The 12,655-nt window shown below is 35.5% G+C and overlaps 1 protein-coding gene and 1 non-coding gene across 2 annotated transcripts in view; both read right to left on the bottom strand.

Annotated features, from left to right (window-relative positions):
• Positions 1-12,655, bottom strand: part of GPR158 (G protein-coupled receptor 158) — a 403,385-nt gene that overhangs the window by 47,003 nt on the left and 343,727 nt on the right. The window contains exon 7 of the mRNA XM_055332362.1: positions 11,523-11,632. Coding sequence (XP_055188337.1) covers positions 11,523-11,632 — 110 coding nt within the window. The remainder of the gene's footprint in view (positions 1-11,522; positions 11,633-12,655) is intronic.
• On the bottom strand, positions 3,472-3,573 carry LOC129514381 (U6 spliceosomal RNA). The gene has a single exon (XR_008665435.1). It is a non-coding gene; the product is annotated as a U6 spliceosomal RNA (small nuclear RNA).

Genomic DNA, 12,655 nt, shown 5'->3' on the forward strand with positions numbered 1-12,655 from the left:
GGTTTCAGGTCTTATATTCGAATCCTTAATCCATTTTGAGCTAATTTTTTTATATAGTGTAAGACAGTGCTCCAGTTTCATTCTTATGCATGGGGCTGTCCAATTTTCCCAGCACCATTTATTGAAGAGACTATCCTTTTCCCATTGTATATTCTTGCTTCCTTTGTTGTAAATTAATTCACCATATATGAATGTGTTTACTTCTCGATAGCCTTCTGTTCCACTGATCTGTGTGTGTGTGTGCGTGTGTGTGTGTGTGTGTGTGTGTGTGTATGGAGCCAATGCAGGGACTGAATTATAACCCTATGATTAAGACCTGAGCTGAGACCAAGAGTCAACCTACTGAGCCACCTAGGCATTCCTTTGTGTCTGTTTTATATATGGATGCCATACTGTTTTGATTGCTATAACTCTGTACTATCATTTGAAATCAGGGAGCATGAATCCTCCAGCTTTGTTCCTTCCATTTGTGTTTTCTTCAATTTTTCTCATCAATGTATTATAGCTTTCAGTATACAGGTCTCTTGGTTACATTTATTCCTAGGTATTTTATTCTTTCTGAAGCAAGTTTGTCTTTTAAAAAAAAGATTTATTTATTTATTTATTTATTTATTTATTTATTTATGAGAGATACAGAGAGAGAGAGAGAGAGAGAGAGAGAGAGGCAGAGACACAGGCAGAGGGAGAAGCAGGCTTCTCACAAGGAGCCCGATATGGGACTCAATCCCGGATCCTGAGCCAAAGGCAGATGCTCAACTGCTGAGCCACCCAGGCATCCCCATTTTGAAGCAACTTTAAATAGAAGTGTTTTCTTAATTTTTCTTTATGATAGTTTGTTATTAGTGTATAGGAACACAATAGATTTTTGTATATTGATTTTATATCCTACAACTTTACAGAATTCATTTATTAGTTCTAATAGATTTTTGGTAGTGTCTTTAGGATTCTCTGTATATATTATATCATCTGCAAGTTGTGACAGTTTTACTTCTTCCTTTCCAATTTGGATACCTTTTATTTTTCTTGCCTAATTGTTGTAGCTAGGACTTGTAACACCATGTTAAATAAAAGTGGGCACCCTTGTCTTGTTCCTGATGCTAGAGAAAAAGCTTTCAGCTTTTTACCAGCAAGTACAATGTTAGCTGTGGCCTTGAGACCACGTGTGGCCTTTATTATGCTTAGGTACATTCCCTCTATATCTACTTAATGTTGAGAGTTATTAGCATAAATGGATGTTGAATTTGTCAAATGCTGCTTCTGCACCAGTTGAGAGGATAGGATTTTTACTTTCATTCTGTCATTTTATTTTTTATTGAAGAATAGTTGACACACAGTATTATATTACTTTCAGGTGTACAACATAGTAATTTGAGAAGTTCACGCATTATGCTATGATTCCTGCAAGTGTAGCTACCATCTGTCAGTATAGAATGCCATTATGGTATCATTGATACATTCCCTATGCTGTACCTTTTATTCTTGTAACTTATTCATTGAATAACTGGAAGCCTGTATTTCCCATTACCCTGTGCTCATTTGGCCCATGCTCCTATCCACATTATTTTATTACTTTCTTGATCATATCCTTTGGTGTACAAAAGTTTTTTTATTTTGATAAAGTCCAGTGTATCTATATTTTTTTCTTCTTCTTTTTGCTTGTGCTTTGGGTTTTTTTCTCCAAGACTATGGATATTTATGTATCCTTCTAAGAGTTTTATAGTTTTAGCTCTTACATTTAGGTCTTTGATATATTCGGAATTAATTTTTGTATATGGTGTAGAATTAGAGGTCCAACCTCATTCTTTTGCCTAGAGAAACCTGCATTGATCTGTATGTCTCTTCCTATGCTAGTCTCACACTGTTTTGATTGCTGTAGCTTTGAAGTAAGTTTTAAAATTAGAAAGTGTGAGTCTTTCCAACTATCTTCTTTTTTTTAAGATTGTTTTGACTATCCTGGTGCCTTTGCATTGCCAAAGGAATTTTAGAACCAGTTTGTCAATTTCTACAAAAAAAATCAGCTAGGATTTTAATAGGAATTAGGCTGATTCAATTTAGGAAATATATCAATCTGAAATTACTAAGTTTTCCAAAGCACGAACAAGGGATCTTTCTTTTTTCTTTCTTTTTCTTTTTTTTTTTTTTTTTTTTTTTAGGTCTTCTTTAATTTCATTCCACCATGTTTTGCAGTCTTCAGGGCACCTTTCTAGTAGTTCTGTTGTTAAATTTATTCCTACGTATTTTTATTTCCATGTTATTGTAAGTGAAAATATCCTCTTTACTTCAGCTTTAGCTTGTTGCTAGTGTATAAACTACAACTGAGTTTTGCATATTGATTTTGTATACTGTAATATTATTGCTAAACCTGTTTATTACTTAGAGTGGCTTGGTGGCTTCCTTAGAATGTTCTCTACAGAAGAGCATGATGTCATCAGCAAATAGTTTTACTTCTTTCTTCCATCGGGATATCTTTTATTTCTTTTTGGAGCTTAATTGTTCAGGTGAGAACTTCCAGGACAATGTATAGTAGCAAGAGCAAACATTCTTATCTTGTTCCTAATTTTAGGGGGAAAGACTTCAGTCCTTCGTTATTAAGTATGATGTCAGCTGTGGATTTTTCATAGATAACTTTTATCAAATGAGCAAGTTTTATTCCATTCCTTCCATTCCATGCTGGATTTTTTTTTTTTTATCACGAGAGCATATTAGATTTTTGTCAATGGTTTTTCTACATTTGTTGAGATGATCATGTGGTTTTGTCCTTTATTATGTTAAAATACTCTACTACATTGATTGTTTTTTGTATTTATAGGCTAAATCCCACCTGGTCATGATGTATAAGCCTTTTTGGAGGTTACTGGATTCTGTCTGGACTGAGAGTTTTATGTCTATATTCATGAGATATTAGTCTGCAGTTTTGTTTTCTTGTGATATATTATCTATTTTTGGTATCAGGGTAATACTAGTCTCTTAGAATGAATAGGAAGTGTTGTCTTTTCTATTTTCACAATGGTGTGCAAATAATTAATGTTAATTCTTTAAATCAGTGGTATAATTCATCAGTGAAACCATTGCGTGTGAAAGGGAGAGGGAGTTTTTTTGATCACTAATGTCTTTATTTGTTTCACAGTAAATAACACTTCTAAATAATCTGCAGGTCAAAGAATAACTCGAATTAGAAATCATTTTAAACTGAATGAAAATGTAAATCCAACTCAGGTATTTTGGACTGGATACATGCAAATGCTAGGTGACTGGTAGCAGGGTAACCAGAGGCCAGGGGAACTGGTGCAACAAAAGGACACAGGTGTGTCCATACAACAATGGAAACCAAGTGCCTCCCCTCTGGGCCCTGATAACAGAAGGTGATAGCAGTCAAGGGCTTGCAGGAGCAAACTGCCTCACCATGGCATTTATATCTTTCTTTATTTTTTATGTTTAAGTTAAAATATTTATTACAGCAGGTCTTTAGTAAAAAGTATGGAATGCTTCAGGAATCTGTGTCATTTTTGTGCAGGGGCCATGCTCATCTTTTCTCTGTTCTAATTTTAGTATATGCACTGCTGAAGTGAGCACTTACTGGGGCATTTATTTATTTATTTATTTATTTATTTATTTATTTATTTTTCACCGGCCCTTTAAAATCTGTCTGCCTTTCTTTCTGCTACAGAATGAATTAATCTCATTTCCCACTTCTTTTCTTTTTTTAAAAGATTTTATTTATTTATTCATGAGAGACAGAAAGGAGAGAGAGAGAAAGAGAGAGAGAGAGAGAGGCAAAGACACAGGTAGAGAGAGAAGCAGGCTCCATGCAGGGAACCCGACAGGGGACTCAATCCCAGGTCCCCAGGATCATGCCCTGGGCTGAAGGCGGCGCTAAACCGCTGAGTCACTCAGGCTGCCCTCCCACTTATTTTCTTATGTCTACTTGAGGAAAAGAAACATTTCCACTATAAGATTTGTTAGTTTCTAACAAAGAACAGTAGGATAAAATATTTATTAACTATAGTTTGAAAAGTACTAATTCTGAATTACTAGATGGGTTTTTATTCATAATTTTAAAGTTGATTAACACACACACAATTACATACATACATATATAAGTTGAAACCATATAATCCAGGCAATAAAAAAAAATCCCATGTTTCTGATGGGCCACACAGCCCCTAAACTATATATTCTAATTCATACCTATTTCTAGAAATCTTGACATAAAATGTTGATGCTGTGATTAGAAACTAGAGCATGTATATATATGTACAGCAAAAAACTAAAAGAGAAGTTTAATATTGAAAAATTTTGATGTAGATGTTATAAAATAAAGTATATTTCAAAAGTATGTGTCACAAAACAGCCAAGTAGGACATCCAACGTCAGACAAAATAAAGAAGCTTTAAGTCTCTTTAGTTTTCTGAGTGAGATATATTCCCATTTTATTCATGTCTAACATTTAATACATTCTGAAAAGTCGAACAATTAAAAAATGAGTTTTGATTTTATTTTTAATTGTATTAAAAAGCTAGTCATTGATGTTTTAAAGGTCCTGCATGAGTACAGATCTCTAGTTAATAAGACATCTTTTATCAATATGCTTATATTTCCCAAAATATTTTACTTCCTATAAGTAGATTAAACTGAACATATTAATTCATAAATGAAGTTATTCAAGCCAGCAACACTTAATTAGCTTCTGAAAGTGATAAGTATGCCAACATAATTAACAATATTTAGGGTCATTGAGCTGACATCCTATAGGAAGCTAGACAAGGCAGTGTGAAGTCATGAAAAGGGGCAGGGTGGGGAGGAATGAGCAGGAATTGTTTTATGCTCTAGTTAGAGATTTTATAATCAAAGAATAATTCATTGGAACTTAGGAGATTCTATTTTCATGATTTCTGGGGAGCCATTAATAAGGGCTAGTCCTTATGCAAAGTCCCACGGACTTAGGGATTTAGGCATGTTGGGATGGATTATGAGAATGCCAACAAAGGGGAGATGCACACAGGAAGAAGTGACAGGGCACAATTTGCTTATTTCTCAGGTTTTCAAGGGCCTCTCATCCTTTAGGCCCTTCCAAGCATATGAATGATCAGAATGACAGAAATGTAGTGCCTGCAAAACTAAGGTGTGTAACTACACACTTTCTGAAAGTTAATTAGAGTCAGGATAGCACATAAATAGTTTTGTATTAGCACGAGTCACTATGGTGCATTCCATGCCAATGCTTCTTGAATTGATGAAATTATGAAGTAAATTTCTATTGTTACAAGCCAAATGACTTTTGATCTTTCCTGTTTCATTGCAAATAATTTAAAATCGTAAAAATATCTGTAGGGAAATTATTTAAATCTTGATATCCCAAATGAGCTGAGAAACTGGAAAACAAAGTCAAATTATGTACAAATCTAAGTTTTTCCCCAAATCTCTTAAAATGCCAGCATCATAGTTCCAAAACATGAATTTGAAACCTTTATTTTATAAATTGTCCCAGTATGTCATTTTTCTATAGGGCATCTAGTTATTTTCTAGTATATGCAAAGTGTGGGTGTGTGAGGTAAGACTGATATTTTGTAATTTGCCTCTGAAGCTAAGTAACTTTCCTTGGCTTTGGAACTTATTTAGCTTCCTATTGACAAAGATTCTCTCCTTAATCACAGGCTAGCCAGGCTCCTCTGAGCCTCCTGCTCCACTGGGCCCAACGTTTGGACTTCCCTTGTGTTCGCATTGCCCAATTGTAGCAAGAATCTTACTTAGTCAGCTTAGTGAGAATCTCCCACCCTTGATATCTGAGACCACCTTGGCCTGTCTTTTGTAAGATTCCTGTCAAGTGGGTTTAGCCAGAAATTCTCCTTTGCCTCTGGTGCTTTCTTTAGCAGTTTTTCATCCATGAACCACACCCTGCTCCTTCACTGTAAATCCCCACGTTTCCTTGTATTCTGAATTGAACCCAATCTCTCTCCCCAGCTGAAAAATCTCATGTTGTTGTGCCCCTGAATAAAGTCTGTCCTACCATTCTTTAACAAGTGTCAGAATAATTTTTTTTCATTAACAATGTCCAAATAGTACCCTGACAGGGAAAGAGAGCTTCCTCAGAAACGTATGAATGCGTCCCATTTCTCTGGGACAATATGGTTCTTAAGAAATGTCACTGTGAGTAATTTTCCACTTGAAGGTATTCTACATCCAGAGGCGGCAACCAGAAAAGATGATAAACCACAGTGAGCTTAGCAGAAAGAAGAACCTGAAGTCTCCATCATTACCAGGATCCATATGGCAAACTCTTCCCATTTCCTAGTCAAAATGTAATGTCCAAGGCTACATGTTCAAAGGACATGTTATTGATATGTTCTTTTGGCTGTGGTGGGCAGCTGGCTAAAACCATTTTGAAACTATTCCATGTTCAGACCCTTTGGGTCATGATTTGGGACATTAAGTATCATTCAATTGTGAGCTAGGGTAAATTCAAGATTTTTGGAAGAATTTCATGTACACCCATAGGCATTTTGGTCAGCCACCTAAGAACAAAGGTTGTTGTTTTTCTGGCTTTCATAAATTAAGACTAACCAACACTTTGCTCAATGGTCTGTTAAGGCAGATGGTTCTGTAGCTAATAGTCTAATTTGCCTCAGTCTCTATCTCAAATTACCTGCCAGCCAGTGGTTGTCATAAGTTAAGCTAAAGAAGGCAACCTTCATTTTGTTAGGAGCTCTTAGCTTCTCTACACAGTCCTAACTTGCTTTTCTTTCAGTCTTTCAAAAATTTAAGATATCTTACTGTATTTTATGTATCCCTATAAAGAATACATAAGTAAACAAATATAGGTACCTTCCAGTCACTTTTGAAATTTACTAGGAACAACAACAAAAAATTAAGTTAAAAAAATACAAAACCTTCTCACAAAGTGTAAATATTTGGTGCTAAGGAGAATAGTAGAGAAAACTGCTACGTATTGTGTTGTATCTAGAGCAAGGAGTACTGAATAATGTATGAAATGAAAATCCCTAGTCCAGAGCCAGAAGAAGGCTTTTTCACAGCTTGCTTTAATATTCATTTTAAATATAGTACAAAAAAGTCTTTTGTTTATTTTTCTTGATTAGCCTCAGAAAAAGGAAAAAGGCAATTTGTTTTCAGAAACCATATTACAAGGAACAGGAAAATGTTCTTTCAGCATTAAGTTTCTTAATCTCTCTTTACCTCCTTTCATTTAAAACATTTCCTCATTTTGCCTCCTAAAAACATAGCTTTTCTGAACCTAGAGATATTGCCTTTCCAATTTCCTTAAAACAAACAAACCTAGCTTAGCAAGTATTCTGTGAACCCACACAACCATGGAGGTACTAGATGTTCTTTTAGATCTGTCCTGTATCATTCATGTCCCAAGTCAAACATATGTACAGTTACTGAAGGAAATTCCTCTTTATAAATGAATCTTCATTTTTTTCCTACTTCAGCTCCATTTTCCCTTTGGTCCATATTAAGAAGCTAAAGCCTATACCATTCTTCTTTCTTTCTCCAAAAAGGAACAAAACAGTTTCAGGTTCAAATAAATTGCACTGCACGAATGGCTGTCAGTGAGGTGGGGCAATGGGACTGGCTTGCCCTAGGTATCAAAGGGACCCATTTGCCTGTAGAGATCTTAGGGTAATAATAAAGACAACTGAAAGCTGGTCTGCTTTTTATCACCATCACACGATAGTGATTCTAAATGTCGGTGGTAAAAGACTCCTCCATGAAGAGGCAAACCACTCTCTCCTTGACTCCAACTTGTTACACCCCTATATTGCACTGTTAATCATTAATTGATTAGACTCTTTTGCAATTTCCCTTGGGATTGGCATGGCAGTCTCTGACTGTATGATTCTCAAATGTAGGGCAAGACTGCTAAATTGAAAAGTGGAAAATTTGATAAAAGTGAATGAAACCTTTAAGTTCCCTCCCAGGCTAATAGTATCATTTCTGTGATATTCTATTCCTTTTTCATACTTGCTCCAAGTTTTCAAGGCTCCTGGAATTCTGTAAATACTACAATCAATCAGTGAGAAACCAGGGGATGGAGAAAGAAATGTTCCATAATTTTACTAAACCTTGAGGAAAGTGACTGAAATAAAACAAAAACTCAGGTCTTTCTCGCCTATCCTAGTCTCAAGGGACTTTAATAGTCACTTTATGTATCTGTACCGATAATTTCCTTAGAATTTTCTGCCTGGAGAGGTAGGATTTAAATTTTGAAAAAAAAATATTGAAATAAAAAAATGAAGTATCTATGGAAATGATATATGGCATTCACCATGCTATCTTGATCCCTCAATCTATTTGGGTCAGGTTCTCTAGAGCCTAGTTCTGTGCCTTTCTCCATATCCTCCCAATGAATTTCCTTATTGCTTAATTCAGCCATAGTAGCCATATCCCCTTGATATATTTACATATATTCCAGTCCTGTTTAGCTTTATAACAGCTTTATAGGTCTGGTGAGAAAATTGATTTTCATTTGTTAAAATAATTTATTCTTGCTGTATAAATAGTTAATAGCAGAACTAAAATTTTGAATTTGGATTTGTTGGATTTATGTCTTTCCTCTTTAAAATAGAGGTATTTTAATTTTTTAAAATATTATTTATTTATTTATTTGAGATAGAGAGGGAGTGAGTGAGAGTGCATGAGCTCAGGGGAAGGGGCAGCAGAGGAAGAGGGAGAGGAAGCAACAGACTTTCCATGGAGCAGAGAGCCCCACGTCGGGCTTGATCCTATGACCCTGAGATCATGACCTGAGCCAAAGGCAGATACTTAACCAACTGAGCCACCCAGGCACCCCTTTCTGTCTTTCCGCTTTATCATGTTATGATAAAATCTTAAAAGTCCTTTCGTCAGGGCCACATGTTGCTTGAATCTAAAAAAATATCAACCAAGACACCCTTGGCAGCTTACATTCACTCTAACCATCCATCCATTCATTCACTTAACAAATATCTAAATGTATAAATATGGGCAAGATGCACAACGAAGAATGAGGAATATAAAACTGGTTCAGCCAGTCACTTCCACTGGGTTGTTCACATTTCTCTGGGATGCTAATTGTTTAGTTTTATAGACTTAAGCAATATTGGAATTGTTTAAATTTGAGCAATTTGAAAAAAGCCAGAATATAGTATAAAGCTATATGGTTCAGAAGAGTAATTCAGCTCATTACGTTAGCAACAGTTTCTACTTGATTTAAGCCTTCAGTGGTAACTCTTCACTACAATAACTTCTAAAGACACATAAACAGAAGTAGCTTTAAGTCCAGTCTTTAAAATAAAGAGAAGAATGATGGACTAATCTAATTTCTCAAATTCCAATTGTTTGCATACCATAGTCAAGATTTCTTCCTGGGTCTGTGTAGTAGCTATATATTCTTTAAATCAATTTCTATTTATTGCTAAATAATTTATTGCTAAACATATTTTAAAGGAAACTTTACATTGCTACTTTAAATGAAAAACTGATAATCCAGAAATAGAAAGTAACTATAGAAATACAGTGAGATGGTCAATAAGTTATATCTAAGTAGCATTGCAGTGGAAAGCCTGCAGCTTGATCTGCTCTTTGTTGCAAAAAGAGATTAACAAGTGTTTAGCAAATGTTAGAGACCTACTAGTTCCACATTGATTTTTCTCTTGGAAATAATCAGAAGGATGTAAAAGAGCATCTGAATGGAAGTAATTTTCTCATTACATGATTCAGTGCTATTTAATACTGTGTTTGCATTCCCCACCAAACAGCCTCTTGCAGACCACAGAGTTATATGTTCTAGACATGTGGGGACATGTAGTAAGTCAGGGGACTGTGAATGCATTATGTGTGGAGAGAACTGTTGGAAGCAGCTTCCAAGTCTGCATCTGACATTTTTATTCATTAAATCATTGACTAATATGTACTAAACACCTCCTGTGTATCAGCCATTGTGCTGAGAGCTGGGGATTCAATGGTAAGATCCTCATTTCAAAGAGAAAGTAAATTAGGTAAAAATGAAGAAGGTAATTAAATAAACAAACTGTATTATATAATAGAGGCCCCAAGAGATGTTAAGTGCTAGACTCATAGGGAAAGAGATCATTTTTAAATCTCAAGAGGTCACCCATTCTCTCAGGATTTCTAGAAGGCTTATAGTCTCTTATAGGTTGCCAAAGATTATTCATTTCCTTTTGGTGAGCATCAGTTGAAAATAGCTATCATATAAGGAATGGAAACCGGAAGATACTCGAAGACTACAAGGACAGAATAGCAAAGTGTGCTGTGATATGGAATAAAAAGAATGTCAGAAAGAATATTAGAGATTAGCCTAATCCTTTCCTTTTGTAGGAAGTAGAAGCCTAGGATTTCCTAGAGTCAGAGGCTAAAATGAGATTTAAGCTGGATCTCCTGAAATCCAGTCCAATGTTCTTTGTACTATAGGACATATATAAGAAAGGAATCTTGAGAGTTAAGGTTATTTACATTTATTTAAGAACATACTCTGGAGCATTTCCAGTAAATAAGTACCAATGAAACAAAAAAACAAAACAAAACAAGAACTTGAAAATAAATGGAGATTCTTATGTAGTAGATAGCACAATGATCACATTTTAAGGAAGATTGAAAGGGGAATATTTAAAGACAAATATAACACATATTATGGCTCTAAGATAAACTGTGTCTGAGCCATATTAAAATACTTTTATTGAGAAGCACTTATGATCACATTAGCATGGAAATATGAATGGCTTACTATGGTTATGAAAACAGCTTTAAAGCTAATCAGCATAAAGGGTTTCCTTTACAAAGATGCAGTTTTATTGTCAGGGAGAAATTATGCTCTCTCTCCAGTGGTCTTTGGCACCACTGTACTGAGAAAGCTTGGAAAGAGGAGACAAGGGAAAGCCCTTTATGGATAAGTAATATACTATATGCCTCTTTCTTCTTTATGTGTATCATATACATTAAGAAAAGTAGGGAGTTTTGAAAGTATAAGGGGACTTATTCATCCTCTAATTTATAAGGTTGATAATCATTAAAGCATGTTGGTTGAAGAGGACAGTCAAAAACACTGTTTTTTGAACTTCACCCATTGAACATCAGCAGGATTATCCTGGGGCATGTAATTTATGAATGAAGAACAGTAGCTTCTGTCAAGTCAACATACGGCTAAATTCTACTATATAAGGATTCTTTGGGTGCTCTGGACTTGGATTATTATTTCAACGGTGTTCCTGTTCTTAGCTAGTCAGTATTGTCTTGCATTTATTCTAGACTATTTTTTATTCAGAATTAAATTTTCCATACCCAATGGCACATTTTATTAAAGCATATTGTTCAAATTCAGTTGTATTAAAGATTTTCCTAGATAATCCTAATGATACTGCCTTGAAAATGAAAAAGAATACGTATTGTCTTGCTGTCTAAATTCGCGAAATTACACCATTTAAGTGGCTGACCCAGCTTGTAATTACATGCTAAGCCAAACACTTTGATCTTCCCCTGGGAATGAAAACTAATGAAATACAATATACCTGTGAAGCTTGAGAGTGACAGTTCCGTAAACAGTAGCAAAACCGAGAAGACGGACCCATCTTAGGAGAATACAGCGAAACGTGCTTGGCTCAAAATACAAAATAACAACCTGTGGGATGAGAACAGAAAGAAAGAGACCTTCAGGATCAGCTGATGACCCACAGACTAAAATCAAAATTTCACATAGGAATTTTGACATAAGCACACATCCTTTTGAATAAAACTTTAAAATATATTTTTTATCATTCATTGTCTAAATCAAAAGACTACAGAGTCTATTGCTTTCAAATCAAACCTAAGTTCTTTACTTCTAACTTTCAGGAGTTTCTATGAATTGTCTCTTAGCCTTTGGCACTCTCTTTATCTTCCCAGGTGGGCCGGCCAGGCTGCCCTCCATTGTCATACTCACTGGAGCCTTGCTGATTCCTACCTCCACATTTCTAGTAGTATCTTTCCCCTGTCTGAACCAGTCCTGGGAATATTATCCTGCATTGTACTCCCCAATCAATCTACTTAGTACCTGGCTCAACTGCTTCACTAATTCTTCTCACTCCAGAGTTATCACGAAGCAAATATTAATGAAGCATTTACCATGAGCCAGATACTATACTACATGCTGTAGATACAAAGGCCAATAAGAAAGAGAAGAGAGACCTGTAAACAAGGAGCTGCATTAAAATAGCACAAGTGCTGTGATAACATCTGTGCAGGTTCAGTGGGCACAAAGGAACAAGTGATCAATTCTGGAGTGGGTTGTGTGTGTGTGGGGCAGGTGGAGGGCAGTCAAAAGGCATGTGCAATGAACTGTATGTATTACCTTTCACATGCTACTGGTGGTTTTGAACAAGCCCTCATAGAATAGGAATTGGCTTGGCCCTGCTTAAGAAATCTAAATAAATGCTGTTCAAGAATGTAGACTTATATACTCTTATGCTAGAGCAGCAGGCCTGAACTGGTTTTGCTGAAAACAAGGTCTTCATAACAGAAAAATACACTCACTCCTAAAATCCTGAGTGTTATTTTAGTTTTTTTAAAATCTCAAAGATATAAATATTAGTAAACATAAAGCACAGCTGGGGGAAATGGGATGGGTGCTGACGTTTTCTTGCTGGTAACTTACAAATGGAGCCCC

Source organism: Nyctereutes procyonoides, unplaced genomic scaffold, assembly GCF_905146905.1.
Source record: "Nyctereutes procyonoides isolate TBG_1078 unplaced genomic scaffold, NYPRO_anot_genome, whole genome shotgun sequence".
Lineage (NCBI taxonomy): Eukaryota > Metazoa > Chordata > Mammalia > Carnivora > Canidae > Nyctereutes > Nyctereutes procyonoides.